At 36.2% G+C, this 21,465-nt stretch overlaps 1 protein-coding gene across 12 annotated transcripts in view; it reads right to left on the reverse strand.

The window, feature by feature from the left end:
- Positions 1–21,465, reverse strand: part of SCAF8 (SR-related CTD associated factor 8) — a 222,746-nt gene that overhangs the window by 194,733 nt on the left and 6,548 nt on the right. For 10 of the 12 annotated variants that reach the window (XR_001177198.2, XR_006606800.1, XR_006606799.1 and 7 more), the window contains one exon: positions 21,016–21,078. The exons of the other annotated variants lie outside the window; for them this stretch is intronic. Coding sequence is in view for 4 of the 10 variants with exons in the window: in XM_004778196.3 (XP_004778253.1) it covers positions 21,016–21,078 (63 nt within the window). In the remaining 6 variants the exon portion in view is untranslated. The remainder of the gene's footprint in view (positions 1–21,015; positions 21,079–21,465) is intronic. 12 annotated transcript variants of the gene reach the window in all.

The raw sequence follows: 21,465 nt of genomic DNA on the forward strand, positions 1-21,465 counted from the left end.
TTTGGGCTCTCTAAATACCAAGTTTTCTCATGTTAAAGCTTTTTTTTTTTTTTCCCAAAGATTACTTATTTGAGAGACACAGCGCGGGTGGGCGTGTGCAGGGAGGGGCAAAGGGAGAGAGAATCTCAAGCCGACTCCCCACTGAATTTGGAATCACTGAGCAGGGAGTCAGACATGGAGCTTGATCCCATGACCCTGAGATCATGACCTGAGCCAAAGTCAAGAGTCGGGTGTTTACCTGACTGAGCCACCCAGGCACCCCTCATATATAGGTTCTGATCCCACCAATCTATTTCCTGGGCCTGGCTCCCTCCTACCTCGTTTTCTGAAGTTTAATCGGCTGCTGATTCCTGTCCATCAAATTATTCCCTCACTTAAGATAGTTTTCACTTTTCTAGGTCTACTGATAACCTGCTAGGTCTGAACTCCTCTTCCCAAATCTAAGCTTCTTCCCCTCAAATGCTGTGTTCTAATGTTATCTAATCTCATCTGACAACCCTTTATTTATACAAACTCTCCAGGTCCCTCTGACCTCAGTGACTGAAATGAAGTCCCAGTCTTGACCTGCCCCTTCCTATGGCTACTCAAGACTTATCAATATAAAACAAAGGCTCTGAACAATAGCCTGGATCCTTTATGTTTCAACTCCCCTCAGGAACTTACAGGCACCACAACAAATGTATTCTTCTGACATCTGAAAACAACTTTTAATGAAATCTTTTTCTAGTGACTTTAATCAAGGTTTGAGGATTTTTTTTAAATCTAAACTGAAATATCTTAGTTCCTGCTGACTATTCCAACAAAAAACTCATTTTTGATAAAGATTCTGCTATTGACTAGGCCAAGGACCAGTCAGCACAGCCAAGCACTTTAAGCTCTAGAAGCACATGGTCTCTTTCACACTACTTAACTCTACCCCTGCAGCAAGAAAGCAGTCAAGGACCAAGGATCAATTCACACATGAATGGGCATGGTATGTTCCAACAGAACTTACTTATAAATGCAAGTCAATCTTGAATTTGGGCAGTATTTCTCAGTCCTAGAAATGTACACTTCTTTTTTGCATTTGGATAAACATATTCATGACCTCCCTCATCTGCCCTCTTCCATACAGTGACTCACTACCCAAAACTTAACAAAATGTTGTGCTTCGTGCTCTTATTTTATGCAAATTCACTTCAAAAATGTTAATGTGGTGTGCCTGGGTGGCTCAGGTCATGACCCCAGGGTCCTGGGATTGAGCCCCGGCATCCGCATCCGCATCCAGATGCAGGGAGCCTGCTTCCCCGCTCTCTGCCTGCCTCTCTGCCTACTTGTGATTTCTTTCTCCATCAAAAATGTTAATGCCTTTCCCAATTTGAGCACAGTTATTATATGAATTCTATCATTACTCTGGAAGAGCCCAATGAAAACCTCATTATCTGACATTCCCCCAAAGAACATTCAAATGTTGGTAAAATCTTGCTCATTTACAGGTTAATGTTAGCCTTCAAGTTTGTGGTTCTATGATCAATGGAAATAACCCAGTATATAAACCTAAGATAACTAAAACAGTCATCAACCCAATCTATCTTTCCTAACAACAGGCCTCTACTGCCTTTAAAGTGCTAGTTAAGGGACACATGGGGGGCTCAGTCAGTTAAGCCTTTAGCTCAGGTCATAATCTCAGCATCCTGTGATCCAGCCCCATGTTGGGCTCCCTTCTTCCTCTCCCTGTGCTTGTGCTCTAATAAATAATAAATTCAAAAAGAAAGGAAGAAGGAATGAACAAACGGACTAGTTAGGATCCCTCAAATCTCGAAAAATCAGAAATCAAAAAAGATACTAGAAGAAACACCATCTTGATACCTTCAATTCAAGATAGCACGCTAACTACAGACATTTTTCTTCTCTTCCTCCTACTGGAAGAATAAAGGAATAGAATTTTAAAAAGGTAAAAACAACTCAAAATGTAAGCAGAACAGGGAAGGGAGTATAATCAACAGACAAGATGTCACAAATTTCAGAAAAACAAACCCAAATGATTAAGAGGATTAGTAAATGATGTCATAAAGAGGAAATCACAAGCCACAGTAAACACAGAAGATACAACCAGAGGAAAATAATTTGGCTTATCTAATTCCAGAGTCCCACCCCTGGGACTTAATTAAGGTATTAAAGACAACAAGGGCAGCACAAGTGAACTAATGCCTCATCAATTCTTGCAAAAAGTCAATAAATATCTAAAACAGACAATTCAAGAAACAGTGTTACAAAAATACTGCTTAGATATATGAAATTAATATCATCAGAACTGAAGTGTTAAGATCTTAAACATTTTCCTCTTTTGGGGATCCATCATGATGTGAGAAGGAAGAACTTCCAATAAAATCTCTTTTGTACTTAAAAAAAAAATGCATGCATAGGTTACTTTGAAAAACACAGTAACTGTATTTCAATACAATCTTGCTCTACTTGCCACAATGGTCCTCCACAGTAACTCCTTCCAAAATTCATACACTAAATTCCCAATCCCTAATGTGACTATATCTGGAAACAGAGACTTCATGCAGGTAATTAAAGTTAAATGAGATTGTGAGAATGCAGTTCTGACTCAACAAGATTAGTGTCCTTATCAGAAGAGACACCAAAGAGCTAGCTCTCTCTCACTGCCATATGACTACTAAAACCCGAAGGTGGCTGTAGGAACTGAGAGCAATCCCCAGACCACAGCCCGCAAACGAACAGGGACCTCAGCCCTATAATAGCAAGGAACTGTATTCATTCAGTCAACAACCTAAATGAGCTTAGAAGAGAAATCCATGTCTCAAATAAGAGCACAGAGCATGGCGGACACCTTGATTTCCGCCTGGTGAGCCCATCTGCAAACACAGATGGGCTAACCTAACCTAGTGCTTAGGTTGTGACCCATGGAATTTATAAAATAAATCTGTGGTGCTTTAAACCATAAGCTAAGTTTGTGGCAATGTGCTGCAAAGTAACAGAAAGCTAATACAATAGAAAAAGCTGTAAATGATTGTATAGATTTAATTTTTGCAAATATTTTTTGAAAATTATTTTTATAATTCAAAGTCAAAATTAAAATTTTTCTAAATTTCTATTTTTCCTAAATAACTTAAAAAAAGAAATTCAGTATTTTGCATATAGGAATAAAAAGTAAATAAGATAATTGTTTCACTGATAGTCATTTTAAAGAGATTATTCTCCAAGTATAATTCCCAAAAACCAAAATACTTTATTACAAATTTTACTTCAACAACTCAAAACCTAAGTATTCCCTATATCTAAAATTTGTCACTCTCTAATATACAAGTTCTCCTTTTCTGTATAGCAAGATCTTTCCTATTATTTTTGGGTTGAGATACAATACACAGTATTAAATACTGTAACATAAAATCAGATACACTTGACAGAATGTGACCAGAGAACAGTAACAGAGTTAACAGTAGCAGATTCAACACTAGAAGCAACATTAAGAAAAAGCATGTTCTAAAAGAATAATGTGACCAATAGTGACTTTATATTAAAGTAAATTTCTTTGTTAAAAAATGTTTGAATTAATATATAAGTGTGGGTTACTTCTACTAAAGTAGCAGTATTCTTGAACACACGGAATTTTTTAAAGAGCAAAAGCCAAAAAGATATGTTACAGATATTCTGCCAGGACTCTCAGATCACACTTTTAAAGAAGGCACAGCTCCTAATTTTACACTAAATAATGTGAGAGTATAAAAACTTCAAAACAAAGTTTCAAATGCATCTTTGAATTAAGCCGTATGTAACTGGGAACACTAAAGCACATAAAATCTGAAATGCTCTAACACATAAAAATCAGTGAGCAAAATTAAGTTGTTTCCCCTTTTAAAATGCCCTTAGAACCTTTTCCTGTGTTGTATTTTAGTACAGAAAAATTGGAAAACATTAAAAAAAGCACCAAAAAAGCACAAAAATGACATAAAATGTAAATTATCTATAATCTAACAATTCTTCACTCATTCCAAATCTACTCATTAGTGCCAGGCACCATGGATCTAATAGAAGAGGCAGACAACTCTGCCTTCATGGAACTGAGTGTGCTTTTGCAGATAGGAAATCTTCGAATAAACAGTCTGCAGAGTATAGTTAAGTACAATGAAAGTACATATTATTTGGTGAAGGTTATGCAAAATTGGCATCTTTCTCAGGATCTCAAATCCCAAACCCTTTTAAAAAAAAAGTTGGGGGCGCCTGGGTGGCTCAGTGGGTTAAGCCGCTGCCTTCGGCTCAGGTCATGATCTCAGGGTCCTGGGATCAAGTCCCGCATCGGGCTCTCTGCTCAGCAGGGAGCCTGCTTCCTCCTCTCTCTCTCTGCCTGCCTCTCTGCCTACTTGTGATCCCTCGCTCTGTCAAATAAATAAATAAAATCTTTAAAAAAAAAAAAAAAGTTGGACACCTGGGTGGCTTAGTCAGTAAAGTGTTTTGCCTTCAGCTCAGGTCATGATCTCAGAGTCCTGGGATCCAGCCCCACTTTGGGCTTCCTGCTCAACGAGGAGTCTGCTTCTCCCTCTTCCCTACCCCAATTGTGCATGCTCTCTCTCAAATAAATAAAGAAAATCTTTAAAAAAAAAAAAGTGTAAGATATTACCAAGAAAAATGATGCCCATTTTCTTAATTATACATCTGAAGTAATAATCATCTGTCTAGTAAGATCGAACCTATACACTAAACTTTTGGTGGGTCAGGTGGGATGGGGGTAGATCCTCTAGTTTAAAAGAAAACAAAAGAAAGCCAGAATTTGATATATCAAAGTGCTAACAAAATTGTTATGACAAATATAAATATTTACATGCTTTTTTTACTATTCGCTCCTATGGGCTAAAGTATTTTCACATAAATAGTCTTTTATATTACTAAGCAAAACATTCTATTTCTCAACCGTGACAGGTATCTAAGATTAATATTGCAGTTTTGGTTAAACTTATAAAAAGGAACCCATTTACTTTAGAATCTAACTTACTGTTAGCAACAAAAGAAGTGGTTTAAAACTGTTAGTAACAAAGAAAAACTACCATCAGCTCTCCCTCAAGAATTAAATTTAGGCTACAAAAACTTATTCACATGGTCTTTAATTCAATACAAAAAATTTATGTATCCCTTCTAAATTCTTGGAATACAGTGGATAAAAAATACTCTTAAACAGTATATAGGAGTTACAGTGAGCCAAGATGGAGTAAGCCAACCTCTTTCCCCACACTGATTACAACTAGAAGCACCAGACTACAAAAAAAGCTGCAGACTGTGAAAATAAAAACAAAAGCCACCAGGAAACAAGTAGAACAGTAACCAGTGATGGGGGGTGGGAGGGACTGTGTGCAGGTACTGAGGTAAATTTCATAGTGCTTTGTGCTCTTCTATAATAGGTTTTGATTTCAGAGAATGCAGAATCAAACTCTGCAGCCAGTGCTAGAAGCAAAAACACTAGAGGAAACAAACCCCCTTTGTCTAGCCAGAAGACTAAGTAAAAGGACTCCTCCATGCTACTGCGGTGGGCAGCAGGAAGAATCTCCTTTTCTTCCTCCTCTCCCATTTCTCCCACGCCCTGCTTAGGGTTGGAGGGCAACCACTGCCAGCACCTAAAAAGCTCCAAAGAACAGCAACTTCCAGACAGAGAAACAAGGAAAAGAGGCCCCGGCTATCCAAAAAGTATGGTGAGGATTCCCCATTTTTTTCCTCACTTCAACTCTAAAGGTTAAAGATGGAGAGAAACCTGACTTTTTGGCCAGAAGAACAGAGAAAAGGATGCCATGGGATCTAGAAAAAGTATGAGAATCCCACAGAGAGCTGAGAAGAGGATCTCCTGATTCTGTGTAAGAACTAACTTAAGTCTTGGGCTCATTCTGGAATTGTGCTCATGTGAAACAGACCTAAAGAAATCCAGCAAAGAGGTTTTGAGAACTAAAATTTATGTAAACCACTAGTTCCTGATTGGCACATGTGCTGGGCACATATAAAACAGCAAAACAAATGCTTGTAAAAGTAAACAGTCATTGGAACCAACAAAAAAAGGCAAGACAGAACCTGCATCCTGAACCTAACCAAGATGAATGTCTGCTAAATAAACCAACATTCTTAATAAGATTTTAATGAAATCCTACAATACTGAAAACTCCAGTATACAAGCCAAACTTACTTGACATACCAACACACACACACACACACACACACACCCTCCCAAACAGGAAGATCTGCCCACACTGCTCAAGTAAAAGGAGATCAACAGATGCCAACCCCAAGATGATGCTGATGTTGGAATTATCACAAACTTCTAAGGAAATCATAATGATCCTCAATAAGGTAAAGGAACAAATTCTTGTAATAAATGCAAAAAATGGAGGTTTTCATCAGAGAAAGGGAAACTACAAAAAAAAAAACTAGAAATTTTAGAACTGAAAAATACAGTATCTGGAAGGAAAAGGTAGTATGGTACTCAATACAAGAGCTATAAAATTATTATGAGTGACCTTTATGTATTTTAAGAAGCAAAAGGCCATAATCATGGAATTTTTACAACATTTCATGCAACAGTTAGAAAAAAGTCCAAGAAGAGAGATTTAGTAAGTTATACTAAAAGAAAGAAATTTAATCCGATACATACATTACTAATGTAGAACTATGGAAATCTCTAATATATTACGTGACAAATATAAAATATTTGCAATAATATAATATATAAATATAAGAATTAAATGCAAAGATAAGACCAAGAAATATGTTCAGAAAAACATCTGTTCTAACAATGTAATTAGGCATAGGTAACTTTCTTACAATTAAAAAAAGTTCTATCCATTTCTCTATTTCATGCAATATTTTTTCAAACTATAATCTAATTAATGAACTGAAAACTTTTTCAAGGTAATCCTAGTCCAATTAAAATAGAAAAAAAAAAAGGAAGTAATGAAGCATACACTGACTAATCTTGAGTGAAGCTTTCGTTCCTGTTATATATACATAGGTAACTACTAGATCATGACACAATTCATATTTTTTTTAAAAAGGACTTTATTTTTTTTAAGATTTTATTTGTCAGAGAGAGAGGGAGAGCACAAGCAGAGGGAAGGGCAGACAGAGTAGGCAGAGCAGCGGGAGAAGCAGGCTCCCCCACTGGGCAAGGAGTCCAATATGGGACTTGATTCCAAGACCCTGGGATCATGACCCAAGCTGAAGGTAGACAGTTGACCAACTGACCCACACAGGCGTCCACAAAAATTATATTTCTTATTTTGGGTTGTAAAGTTTTTCTGAGACACTGCTGTAGCCCACAGTCTTAAGTAGAAGATAATACTAAAATTAATTATAAGGAAAATAAAACATGATTAAATTTTCTCTGGATAATTCTTGTCAAAGGCTGAGTCTAAAGGACAATCTTTGCTTTGTTCATTTTTTTAAAGACAATTAGCAAATATCTAGAAATATAAAGGGCTTAGTGGTATAAAACTCAAGATTTTTTTCCCCATTTTTTCTGATTGGGAAATCAGAGAGCCCAATGCGGGAATCGATCCCAGGACTCTGAGATCATGACCTGAGCAGCGGCTTAACCCACTGAGCCACCCAGGCGCCCCCAAATAACTTTATTTCTAACACAGTCTTGTATTAAAAGGTTTAAGTTCATACCTAAATCAGAAAAAATGGGAAAAGGGAATGAACTTTCACATGTGAAATCACATCCTGCCCCTACTGATGTACACGTACATCCTCCTGCAACTTCACAGCAGTCTTACCACAAGGTAAAACTATGTCATAATTTGTTTTCTGTGCTATTTCTCAACCTACCTACCTACCTACCTAGCTATCCATTGCTCCATCCATCTACCCACTTTGGAAAACACTGTCCTCACATACTGTGAACCCGCAGTAAGTAAGTACCAGTATTAGTATCCTTTTATTCATATCCTCCACAATGCCCAAAACAGTTCCTTGCACATATTATGTATGCAAATAAATGCTGATTCAAACTTCGATAAAGTAGCCAAATTCAACCAATTAATAGGTCACAGTTAAACAATCATTTAAATCTAATCAAACCAACATTCACTGACTACCTACAGTATTAAGCCCTTCAGAAAACAAACAAAAAAGATCTCGAAGAACTTAATCTAGTTATTTAACAATCTACTGAGGTAGAAGGGGAGGGTAGTGACATACCATTATTATAATATAGTAGATTCTTAGCATTCTGAGATTTACCATTGTCAGCTTTGACAATTCACTAATGATCCCAAAGGTCTCACAGGTAATTCTGCAGAGACACTAATTTGAGGTGTGTATTTGTTTCTCTTCTCTCATATTCTCCTTTGCATTTAATAGAGGAATAATATACTAATGTGGTATTTAAAATTTGGGGGATCCATAAGAACCTGAAGATTCTGCCTCATGAAAACAAAAACGCATGGCATAATTTAGTGCCAGAATAAAAAATGCTACATTCAAACAAATGAAATGCACATCCAGTTGTAACAGAGAAAAGTTTTAATAAAGAAAACAGAAGTGAAATGGGCTGACTGAAAAAAAAGAGAGCATTCCTGTTACAGCTGTGATTCTACTTCCACACTACTTACACTCATAACACACTTGTCAATGAATCTCTCTTTACAAAACTAGCTTTTTAAGGAGGACTGGAGAAGAGGGCTATTTCCTAATGGGAATACATTAGAATCTCAACAGAATGCTGTGCTTTCCTACTGGGGAATCACTGAATACCAAAAAATACACACAAACACACACACACACACACACACACACACCAAGACCCATAGATGAGAATATGTAATACATAGTTTCATGTATACAGTAAATGTTCCCATTTCATACTGTTGTATAGACACAATGCATATGACAAGCACTTATGTTTACTTCTAAATACAAATAACTTTATTTCTTTTTTTTTTTTTAAGATTTTATTTATTTATTTGACAGAGAGAGATCACTAGTAGGCAGAGAGAGAGAGGAGGAAGCGGGCTCCCTGCTGAACAGAGAGCCCAATGCGGGAATCGATCCCAGGACTCTGAGATCATGACCTGAGCAGCGGCTTAACCCACTGAGCCACCCAGGCGCCCCCAAATAACTTTATTTCTAACACAGTCTTGTATTAAAAGGTTTAAGTTCATACCTAAGAAATCTGCAGTTGAAGACAAAGATAATCTAAAATGTTTTTCCAAGTATAAAGTGATTCAAGTAAAACAGTTGTTTGAAGAGACTAAGTAAAAACTAGTAATCTAAAAAAGCCTTAGTTCTACTGTATAAACCTGAGAGAACAGAGAATAGGAAAATAAAAGCCAAATCAAAAGAAACTACAACAAACCAAGAAGGAAGTGATGAGGACCTGGACTAAAGTCTCAATACTTTATTTTTATTATTTAATACTGAGAATAAAAGAGAAGGGAAGGATGCAAAACACATTAAAAAACAACAACAATTGGGCGCCTGGGTGGCTCAGTGGGTTAAGCCGCTGCCTTCGGCTCGGGTCATGATCTCGGGGTACTGGGATCGAGTCCCGCATCGGGCTCTCTGCTCGGCAGGGAGCCTGCTTCCTCCTCTCTCTCTCTCTCTCTGCCTACCTCTCTGCCTGCTTGTGATCTCTGTCTGTCAGGTAAATGAATAAAATCTTTAAAAAACAACAACAACAACCAAAAACCCTCACTGGATTTCATGACTTTTGAAAAGATGTAAATGAAAGAGGCACCTAGGGTAATTCCAAGTTTTCAAGTCTGAGTATCTGGGAGTATGATTTTACTGTTGATATAAAGAGGAAGTCTAGGTTTGGGCTACAGTATCCAAGATAAGGCCACAGAAAAAGCAAACAGAGGACGCCTGGGTAGCTCAGTGGGTTAAAGCCTCTACCTTCGACTCAGGTCATGATCACAGGGTCTTGGGATGGAGCCCCACACTGGGCTCTCTGCTCAGCAGAGCCTGCTTCCTCCTCACTCTCTGTCTGCCTCTCAGCCTACTTGTGATCTCTCTCTGTCAAATACATAAATAAAACCTTAAAAAAAAAATAAAGAAAAAAAGAAAAAGCAAACAGAAGGCATGTTTCGAAAACCTGGATTACATGTGTTTCCATCAGTTTCTAAGACTCAGTCTGAAATATCTAGCAGGCTGGCTGTTGAGAGATCTCTGAATCGTGTGTGACTGGGTCAGGACTCCCATCATGAGACTGGTGGAAGGGAAAAACCCTGTCACAGTATTTTCTCTAGCAATGAATGAAAGTGAAAACGTACCAAATGGGTGATGTCAGTCGAAAAACAACATAGCACAGAATATCAGTATTCTGACCAGGCCTCAGAGATGTGGCACATCAGTAAGTGAAAAAGGGGTCCTGGATTTATGTGAAGGGAAAGCAGACTGTGGTGAATACACAAGCAAAAAATAATGTGAGGCGAAAAGAAAAAAGAATCATAGCTGATAACATTGTATTTCTGGTGACCACACCAAAGACCAGACATAGAGTAGATGATGATTCTTTGGCCATTATTTAGCACAGTCTCATTTCTAAATCCTACGTAGTCTATATAGTCTCTAAGGACTAGAATTAAAATATCCTTTTATATAAAATGAGGGGGGGGGACTCTAAAAGAAGTTTGTGGAAGAAAGACAAGTTAGATTCAGGTGACGCCAATATAATTTCATGTGCATATAGACACAAAGTACCTATGAACTTACAAGACTGAGTCCCAGAAGAGAAAACCAAAAATACGTAACACTCCTGAAGAGACAGCTGAAAAGATAAAGAATAAATACTGATGACTAAGTATCAGAGAATAAGTAGAACAAAAGCCTACCAGGCCTTGAAGGTAAAACCATTCCAGAAATAAGAGCAACAAATAGATTTTTAAAAAGGGAAAAAGAGTAACATGACAAAGGAGAAAGAAAGATTACTTTCATCAACTTTGTCAAGTACTATCATAAATGCTGTATCACTTTTATCTTCAGAATGGCCCAATAATATTAAAATCCACTGTACTCATTTTATAGATGTATAAACTTAGGGTAAGTGAACTAACCAAATTCGAACCATGTCTCAAACCCAGTTCTGCCACCTACCCAGCCACTGTTTCCAAAAACAAAACAAAAAAGCCCACCAGCTAGCAACCATATATACAACTGAGTCAGAGTAAGATGGTAGATGATTATGGAAACATACCCTTTAACAGCATCAACCTAACTAATAACCAAGAAGACTTTAATCAAAAGAAAAAAAGTTAGCAAGCTTATACATCCACTGACCAAATAAGAGCTAAAAAATTCTTTTAAAAATTAATTTAAGCAATCCTCAATGAGGTTTAAGAGCCTTCCAAACTTTAACAAGGAAGCTCACTTTCTCTGAAAATATTTAATTCAAATACTATTAATATAGACCAGATCCATCTTTCTCCCAAAGCTAAGAAATACAGTTATTTCAACTTGAAGGAAATGACCAAAAAAAAAAGGGTAATAAATGTGAAAAATTCCAAATACTGAAAGCTCTCATTCACTGCACACTATTCACCTAAGGGTTTCTTAAGAAATAACCACTGTTGGACCGGAAGGCTGCCTTCCAGAATTTTCTATACACACCTATGTATACATATGTAAAATAAACTTTTTTTTTTTAAGATTTTATTTATTTATTTATTTATTTGACAGACAGAGATCACAAGTAGGCGAGAGGCAGGCAGAGAGAGAGGAGGAAGCAGGCTCCCTGCTGAGCAGAGAGCCCCATGTGGGATACCTGAACAGCGGGGGTCTGCTTCTCCCTCTCCCTGGCCCTCCCTCTTCTCCTGCTCTCTCTCAAAATGTTAAAAAAAAAAAAATTAGAAAACTTGTTCATTAAAGTTAATATTTAAGAGACCCTGAAGGTTACCTTGTGTAATCCCATTTTACAAATGATAAAACTATCTCCTTGTCACCTATAATCTCTCACATCTTACTTCGGCAGCAACTATATTGATTTTGCAGAAAATATATGAACCAGGAGCCGTGTAAAAAGCAGTCTGGGACAATCAAAAGGAAGTAGTTACAAAGCAGCCATTATTACTAAAATGTGAAAATTAGAAACATGCTAAGGATACAGGCTAATAGAGTAACTGCACTCCTCTCCCACAAAGAAGTGCAAGATATGTGAACGTAATACTTAATGGCTTTTTTCACTTTTCTGAGGCAGGCTGAATTGCTAGAAAACTGCTAGCTAAGTGCGGGGGTTGGGGGACACTGCTGCACAATACTTCTTGGCCAAGGGGTGCACATTTTCCCATGGTACCTTATTTTATGGGCAGGGGAACAGGAGTATACAGTAACTTGTTCCTATCCTGACCCAGGTATAGCATGAAATGATAATAATCAACTAAGAATCACCTATTCCCACTCCCCCTCTACCTCCAACACGCATAGATAATACCAAAATCTCACTAAAAACATACTGAAAACATAAAAATGACATTAAACTGAGACACAAAGGGCAGAGATTTCTTTTAACCTGGTTGCTATGTGACTCTGATACTAACCAAGTTTCACCACCTCTCAGTCTTAATTCCTCATCCATAAAATTAGTCTGTTAAATGATATACTACACAGGTCTTATAGGTCTAAAATTTGTAATTTCTGGAAATCGAGTTTAAGCATGGAAGCTAACAAGAAACCCAATCACAGAACCATACACTTTAGTTATGCCTATAGCTACAAATGTATAAAATGACTGTAACAGTCTTATTCTAAAGTCAAAGAGAAGAGAAATGATTCTCCAACCAAGAAAACATAATCTATAAACAAACATGCATATATATAAAAATAACTCTTCGGTTTAAATTTTCCCTGGGATCCAAATAATCGAACTTCTTTTAATTTCAATTCTTCCCTATGTCTTCTGTAAAACATTAAAATTAAATATGAATTTTACATACTTTTAACTTTAGAAGTACTATTAATAATGAAATGGCCAAAATAAAAATAAGGAAGAACAATTCATTTGTAAGTCCTCTCTAACAAATCCCCATAAGCCACATTAGGTGAAATTTCTCAAATAGAGTTTCTGATTCTAAATGATATAGTCTTTATATTCCCAATTCCATGTTCACAATAAGTTTTTTATTACAGGCAAAATTATGGTAAAAAAATTACGTGACTAGGAGGAGCCAATAAAATGTTGAAACATACATGTAGGTTTAACGTTAAATTCTACTAAAATCTCAAACAACATTTAAATCTTTAATTTTATCCATAGATCATTCCATTTACGACTTAAATTTTAATCACACAGAACAGTAATTGTATAAGCAGAATTTAACACCAAGAATATTCCATGCAGAGTTGCTTTTTAAATGTCCTCAAATTCACAAATAAAACAAAGTATCAAAGCTTTATCTTTACACACACACACACACACACACACACACACAACACGAGGACCATAAATATTCTACAAAGTTTTGTCCTAAGCCTGCTTCTCTTCTTTCTCTATATCATCTCCCTAGACAACTATATCCTATCCTAAATCCTCATCTTTTATCTATTCTCCTTAGGTGCCTATATACCCAGCTGGGTATTTCCCACCTTGATGTTCCATAGACACCAAAGCCTCAAGATGTACAAAATCACTACTGTATTCAGCAAAACAGTAAAAGTAAGTCTCTTTGGGTAGCTGAGATATGGGTACTTTACTTCTTCCATAATAATGAACTTTCCTTTATTCCAGGTTATTAAAAATGATCCTACTCCAACCCACCCACCAAATTATCTAAAGTTTTTAGCTCCTTCGGATTTGCCCACCTTAGTAATTAATACCATACCATTTAATTTACCTCATCACTTAACCAAAGCCCTGGCACCACCCTCAACTTCATATCTAGCTCCCTATTACTAATAAATTTCTCTTGCATTCATCCCTTCTTCTCCCTATTATTACTCTAGCTGAGCCCCTCATCTTCTCTGTGCTAATTTAACTTCCCTTCCCCCAACCTCATCCCCTCATTGCTCTGCCCTGCTCCAAAGATACTACTCATTTTTCTAAAACACAATTTTAAAACCCTTCAGAATCTTCATTCTCTTCTGACTAAAAATGAAGTCTTACATATGGTGTACAAAGGCCTTTTATCAAAAGATCCTTGGCCAATTCTCCATCATTCCTCCCAATCCCATCCCCTTCCCAAAGTTACCATTTCCTCTAAATGATCTCTACTCTCTGCTTCACATAACATCTCCCTCCCCATTCTGTGTTCATCATGATATACATGAAGAGTTTACATAGAGGATACACAGGCTATATCACTACTTCTTGTATCATACTATTCATCACCCTACCTTCTAACTCTTTGTAGTAAAACATGCCCATCCCTATTAAGAGTATGAGGGGAGAAAAAGAACACAGGTATCGAATTAACACGGGTAACCACTCTGCAGAATACGACGCCTGATAGATGGCAAATATGCACAAATAAAGCTCAAACAACCAGCAACTACTTCCCAGCAGCATTCTTTTCAACCACTAGTTGCTATTACATGAAAACCTTCAGGGGCTATCATTACATTCTAGGAACTGGAAAATTGTAATTAAAATTGAGTAAGTTATCTAACAATCCTGAAAGACTAGCAAAATAAAGGAAGCCCTCCCAGAATTATCGGGAATCTTTAACTATTACAGCTCTAAAAGACCTAAAACGTCTTAATCCTCTGGTTTTGTAAATGAATAAAAGCACTGATTGGTGAATGCAGGCCTCTGGCCAACTCCTTTAAAATGTCAATACCCTTTAGTTAAGTTGGTTACAACCCTCATTCTTACAATGGCCACCAAAGCAGAGATAGGCCTCTAAAAAAAGTTGTGAGTTCTCTGACAGAATAGAGACAAGAATCTGGGAAACTCTGCTCATTAAGAGTAAGTTTCTATATAAATAAAAACCACTTTTCTTGGGTGTAAAAAAATTCAAAGATGTTAATCCTTACAAAAGCAGTTAGTCATATCTCAATAAAATTTTTTTTAAAAGGCACTTACTGGTTTATTAAAAGCTTGTAGAAAAACTACTCATAGAAGTCCTTTCTGCAACAAACATAACATAATAAAAACTCATTCTGATGATTTTTATTCAATATTTAGCCAGGGACATTACTGAATAAAAATCAAAATAGATAACCTGTATACAGTTCTGGAGCTTTTATTAAATAAATAGTAGGCCTATCAGGAGACATTCCCCCCCCCTTTTTTAAAAGATTTTATTCATTTATTTGACAGAAAGACAGCACACATGCAAAAGCAAAGGGAGCTGCAGGCAGAGGGAGAGGGAGAAGCAGGCTTTCCCCACCCCACCCCCACCCCCGAAAAGGGAACCCAATGCGGGGCTTGATCGCAGGACCTTGGGATCATGACCTGAGCTGAAGGCAAGACACGTAACCAACTGAGCCACCCTGGTGCCCCAACTTTTTCCCTGTTTCAGAAAAAACTACATTAAGAACTGCTTTCACCATAGTCCTCAACTTTGTGGAGAGTATTTTAAGAATCACTCTCCTTCTATTATTCATTAAAGCCTTAAAGAAAAGACTAGCTCAATCACTGTTATGTATCTGAATAACATTTTTTAAAGATTCTGTAACATACATGTATTTTCCACCAAATTAAGTCTAGGTTCTTTGTCCCAATTAATGAAGTTTAACTTGTCATCATCTAGTGAGTTAGTCGAAAGCATCATGATTAAGAATTATTTTCAAATAAAAATCACACTTGACAAAAAAGAGATGGGAAGCAATGAGTCAAACTTTTTAAAATTTACCCCTTTGCTGCCTTTTTTTCCAAGTCTTCAAGAAAACATTTGTTTTGCAATAACATGAAAACAATTTTTAACAGTTAAAATGTCACTAAATGAGGAAAAACAAGAAATATGAACTTCCCATACACATCCATACACAAAAATTGAATGTAAACTCCATGAGAGCAGAGGTTGTTTTTTGGTGGGATTGTATTTTCTTTTGGAATCTGTTTTGTACAGTTAAATCTCTAGAGACTACAATAGTGTCTATACTTGGTGCTCAAAATTTTGAATGAATTATTTTCACTAAGGCAGGTTTTAAATAGTTTGTTTTGGACATTCAGGTAAGCTTATTATAAAGTCTATAAGGAATAGCTTTCCTTGCTCAATTATAATTTTGACTTATAAGCAGCATGTTATTAATCAAATTCTCAGGTTTCAAAGTTTGTAGCAGGAGCCAGCAAAAAATGGACCATGGCCTATTTTCATAAGCTCTCAAGCCAAGAACATTTTTTATATTTTAAAAGAACTGTGAAAGGCCAACAAGAATATGTGAAAGAGACCTTAAGTGGCTAACAAAACCTATATTCACTATCTGGTCCTCTAGAGAAACAGATTACTGCCCCCCTGTGAATGGAGATCCCATTCACAAGAGAATAAAAGTTTTGCACACTTCCTTTCAACTATGAATTGAATATACACTATTAGAAACAGATCTTTCACCTAAAACCCTCTCTATAGCTAAATTTCTGAATTCTGGCTTGTTATCAGATTTAAGGAATGTTAAGAAAAAAATTTAACTACAGCATAAGTGGTTATCAATGCTGAAGCTAATAAAAAGGGAAGATTAAAGTTACGTTATGTTTAGCGTTTTACATAACAAAAATGGATGAAGAAAAAAACAAAATGGAATACAGACAGAAAAAAATCCCGAATCTAATTATATTTCAAAGAAATAGCAGAACTATGTTGAGGGGGGGAAAAGCTCACCAAGCCATGTTTGAACACAGCGTTTTGACTATACACTATCAGGTCAAAAAAAAAAAAAACTATAAACAGATATTAAATTCTAGTTAACAGGTTTGTTTTCAGAGACATAGGATTTAGCAATTCCAAAACTACTTTTTGTGTGTTTTAGGTTTGAGCAAGTAATATGCAACATACTGTCGATAACAGAAACTAGTTTTCTCACTATCAGAGAAAGGAATTACATACAGAATTGGAAAGAGGAAAGGCTAGAACTAAACCTACAGTTGTTGGAATGGAATTGGGAGACATCACGGCAAACCCATGGTTTTTAAGATTGGCAAACAGTTAAACAAAAATTTACATGTATACATATATGTATACATATATAAATTCTAGTTCAATCCATTAATAAATATCCACAAGAAGAAACCAGATCAGAGCTCCCTGGAAAAATGATTGATTCCAAGGCTAGGTTGGGAATGTCTTACCACGTAAGTAAGAGAACACTCAAAAGATAAAGAGCACATATCAAAAGGACACAAACGACAGCCTGAAGTAGCTCTGACTGGTCAAAATGGAGACAATCTGCATCAAAAACCTCCAATGAATAAAAAAGAATTCATGACTTCATACTGGTACGCATGCATACATACATACATACATAAACAGGAAGAAGGAAAAGGTCTTACAGAACGCCAATAATAAGTGACAGACAAAGAACATCATCTTTTGGCAATCATCCTAGTACTGATTCAGGCAAGAACTAAATGGATACTTAAACTGGCCAAAGTTTGATTAGAAACAAGGTATGTGCTTAGTTTCAAAATACCTCCCCGAATTATACTTGTTACAAAGGGAAAAGTAGTACTTTACAGTGGTGAAACCTTGCAAAAAATAGTTAACGTCCCGGGACGCCTGGGTGGCTCAGTTGGTTGGACAACTGCCTTCGGCTCAGGTCATGATCTCGGAGTCCCAGGATCAAGTCCCGCTTCGGGCTCCCAGCTCCACGGGGAGTCTGCTTCTCTCTCTGCCCTTCTCCTCACTCATGCTCTCTCTCAAATAAATCTCTCAAATAAAATCTTAAAAAAAAAAAAATAGTTATCATCCCTACTAATGGGATTAATAGACATCATGTGCATCCTGGGAACACAGTATCACTTCTGGAGTATTCCTGCCAAAAACACATAACCTGAATCTAATCATGAAGCAACAGAAGACAAATCCATACTGAAAGAATTCTAAAAATAACTGATCTATTATCATTAAACATAATCAAAGGTCATAAAGGGTAAAGAAAGAGTTATAACCAACTATTTCAGATTAAAGGATACTAAAGAGACAAGAATGAATGTGAGATGTGATGTAGGGTTTACTCTATTAAGGACATTAATGATATAATTAATGAAATCTGAATAAGATCTGCAGACAATTGCATTATACCAATATTAATTTCCTGATTTTGATCACTATGTATAACTATGTATCCTGATTTTGACCATAACTATGTATAAGAGTATCACTGTAGAAAAGTCATTTAAAAGTAAAAAATAAAAGGCATCATGAATGTATTTCCCATTATAATGCCAGAAAAAGTTTTCATGTGTTCATGTTTAGGTGGAGTGAACAAGCAAAAAACCAAAAATGGTTAATCAACATAATTAGGTAGAGAAATCAGGATGAAGCGTACATAAAATTCTCTATCATTCTCCTAACCTTTATAAATCTGAAGTTTTAAAGTTCAAAGGTGTGAAAAAATAAAGCTAATTTATAATTAAGACACTATGCCAGTAAAAAGGACTGTGAAAAATGAGTGATAGTTTGGGACGCCTGGGTGGCTCAGTTGGTTAAGCGGCTGCCTTCAGCTCAGGTCATGATCCCAGGGTCCTGGGATCAAGTCCCACATCGGGCTCCTTGCTCTGCAGGGAGCCTGCTTCTCCCTCTGACTCTGCCTGCCTCTCTGTCTGCCTGTGCTCGCTCTCTCTGACAAATAAGTTAAAAAAAAAAAAAAGAGTGATAGTTCTCCTTTACACAGAAGAGTAAGAAAAACAACCAGAGGTTGAGACCTGGGTCCCTTTGAGTCTCAACTCTAACACTTAAAAGTAGAATTTTATTGGTAAAACCATAGTGGTGGCCTGTTTTCTAGTCAGTAAAGAGAGGGTAGCACCTACTCTACTTTTCTCACAAGCTTATCCTAAAATTCTACCGAAACATGATGAGTGGGGAAAAGAGGGTCAGAACATAAAACACTATATTATAAAGTGGCTCACTTAAACAGTGTTTGGTATTTCAAAAATATAAGCCAGACATTTTTCATCACAGAAAGCTATTACAGAAAGTAGACATTCACTATATGTTTTAGTTTATAAAAAATTTTAACTTATTCAACATTTTTTTACTTCAAGTATTTCAATAAATTCAAATACCCCATCTATTTTTTATTGTTAAATTTAATAGTGTAAGAATCTTACTAAATTTTAAAAAGCCATTAACTAGGGCTTGGTCAACTTATTTTATATTTTTTTATTTAAAAAAACTGACAGAGCATTGTATCAGTTTCAGGTATACCAATAAACCTTTTAGGTGCTGTGACCCAGTATAAAAAGATCATTAAACCATTTCCCAAATTCTACACACTAATATAAGATACATGATCCAAAGTGTTTCATCTTTCACTCACAAACTACTCAAATTAGCCCTCAGGAGTCCGATCAAATTTAAAAAAGTGTTTATAAGAAAGAGACCAAATTTTGTCATATACTTAAGCAAAAGTTCATTTTAAAAATAAAAATATTTATATTCTTTCAAATTCATAAAGGCTTGGTCACCACTTAAGAAAAGCTTTTATTAAAATCATTTGCACCTGGAGACTAATTAGTATCTCACTGACAAAAGGAAACATTCTTAAAGTTGTTACCTTTTAGCAACAGTTATGATTCCAAAACAAATAGTATTTTTTTTTCATACAGGACAAAAAATTTGGTTTAAAGTACAACTTAATGTAGCTCATCTTATTTTGCCATATTTGAAAGCAGAAGATCACATTCTTGTTTAAATAAGTCTACTTGCTCAATCTCTATTTTGGGTAGGAGAGAGCTTCCAGACTCTAAGGCAACATGCTGAGAGAAGAGCAGGCAGAACTGTGCCCGTAGAGAAGTGCTGCAAGCAGCCCAAACCCCCGCAAAGCAACTCCAGTCAGTAATGCCCGCACAGCCTCCCAGCAAGGCCACTCCCTGCACACAAAGCTGATAAAGTGAAAGAAAAAAAAAAGATTACAAGAGCATTAGCTCCAAGAGAGTATGCCTCCTTCTTGTCTTGTTTCCCTCTGCATACCAGCAGAAAGAAAAATGCCTGGTATATGGTAAGCACTGCAGTACTGGTTAAATGAATAAAGAAATAAAGGAAAGAATGAAATCCTAAGTCTTTCAAATCAACCTGTATAAATATAGTGAGTTGCAGAAGTATTTTAAAAACAAATTTGGCATACAATAACTTCACAGCCATAACTACCTTTAAAAAACATTAATATCTTTTATTTCCCATTCTGACTAAATGTAGTAACCAAATGTAGTAACCAAAGTTACTAAGGTAATTCCTGACCCACAGCAGATACCAGAATGCATTTACATTTCCTTCCCTGAGTTTCAAATATGGTGTATCAGAAATTCTTGTAAAGCAGATTTAGAAGACCAAATAAATGCATAAAATTAAAATCAAAGCACAAATGTATCATTTACCATTAAACTTGAGATAGCATTAACTCAGATAAAAAATTACAGGCTATAGAAACAGTTCTCATTGACATTTATTTCTCATAACAATAGCACTATCAAAATCTGCTCCTCTATAATTAGAAAACCAAAAATCTGATTTAGCCTTTTTTTGTTTCTCCATCCCTACAGCATATCTGTCAATGATCTGTCATCTTATAGTTTGAAGAACTTCCTCAAAATATAAGATGTATTTTCTTTCCAACCAGAAATAGGCTTGCAATTTATTCATGTTAAATAGTGATGATATATTCCTTCCACAACAGAGGAAAATTATGTGGAGCAGAACATAAGTAAACGCAACAAGAGTAGACTAACGTTCACTATTAAGCACAGTAACTTTTGGTTAACCTATTTTTTATGAAGAAATTCAACTATTCCCTACATGTTCTCTTTAAGATTACTAATATATTCGAAGTGACAAACTTTAGTCTGCTTCCCAATTACTATCCATATAATCAAGACATCATTTCACTACCAGTTTAAGCCTATTATTTTCCAAAGGGCCTGCCTTATGTGCGTTATAATCATCTTACTATGCTTCTTGTGTCCATGCTGCTGGAAAAGCAGTCTGTACAAGCAGGAGTAGAGGCACAATCCTGAGAGAGAGGAGTAGAGAAAGATGTTGAGAAAACAAAACCAGATAAAATGAGCTCACTCAAGTTCGGGAGCTCAGCCAGTGTTCAAGGTCAAGGTTGATTACATTCTCTCATACCATTCTGAGTTAGAAGTTGTCCAATAACAGGAAAACTGGCCCTAGAAAGAGATATCTGAAATTCCATGTACAAGTAGTAATATCATCACTAATTCTAAGCCAACTACACTTCTAAAACAAGAAGTAATCATAAAATATGACTATTTAGGAAACTGGGGAATACAGATGTCCCTTAAATGTCAATCAAAATTACTCAATGCTAGCCTAGAATAAAATGATAGAGCTATTTTAGTCTTGCCAAAAAATTTTTTGTATTTATCGTGAATAAGAC

The sequence above is a fragment of the Mustela putorius genome, unplaced genomic scaffold (assembly GCF_011764305.1).
Source record: "Mustela putorius furo isolate JIRA1106 unplaced genomic scaffold, ASM1176430v1.1 tig00000450_pilon_pilon_pilon, whole genome shotgun sequence".
Taxonomy (NCBI): Eukaryota; Metazoa; Chordata; class Mammalia; order Carnivora; family Mustelidae; genus Mustela; species Mustela putorius.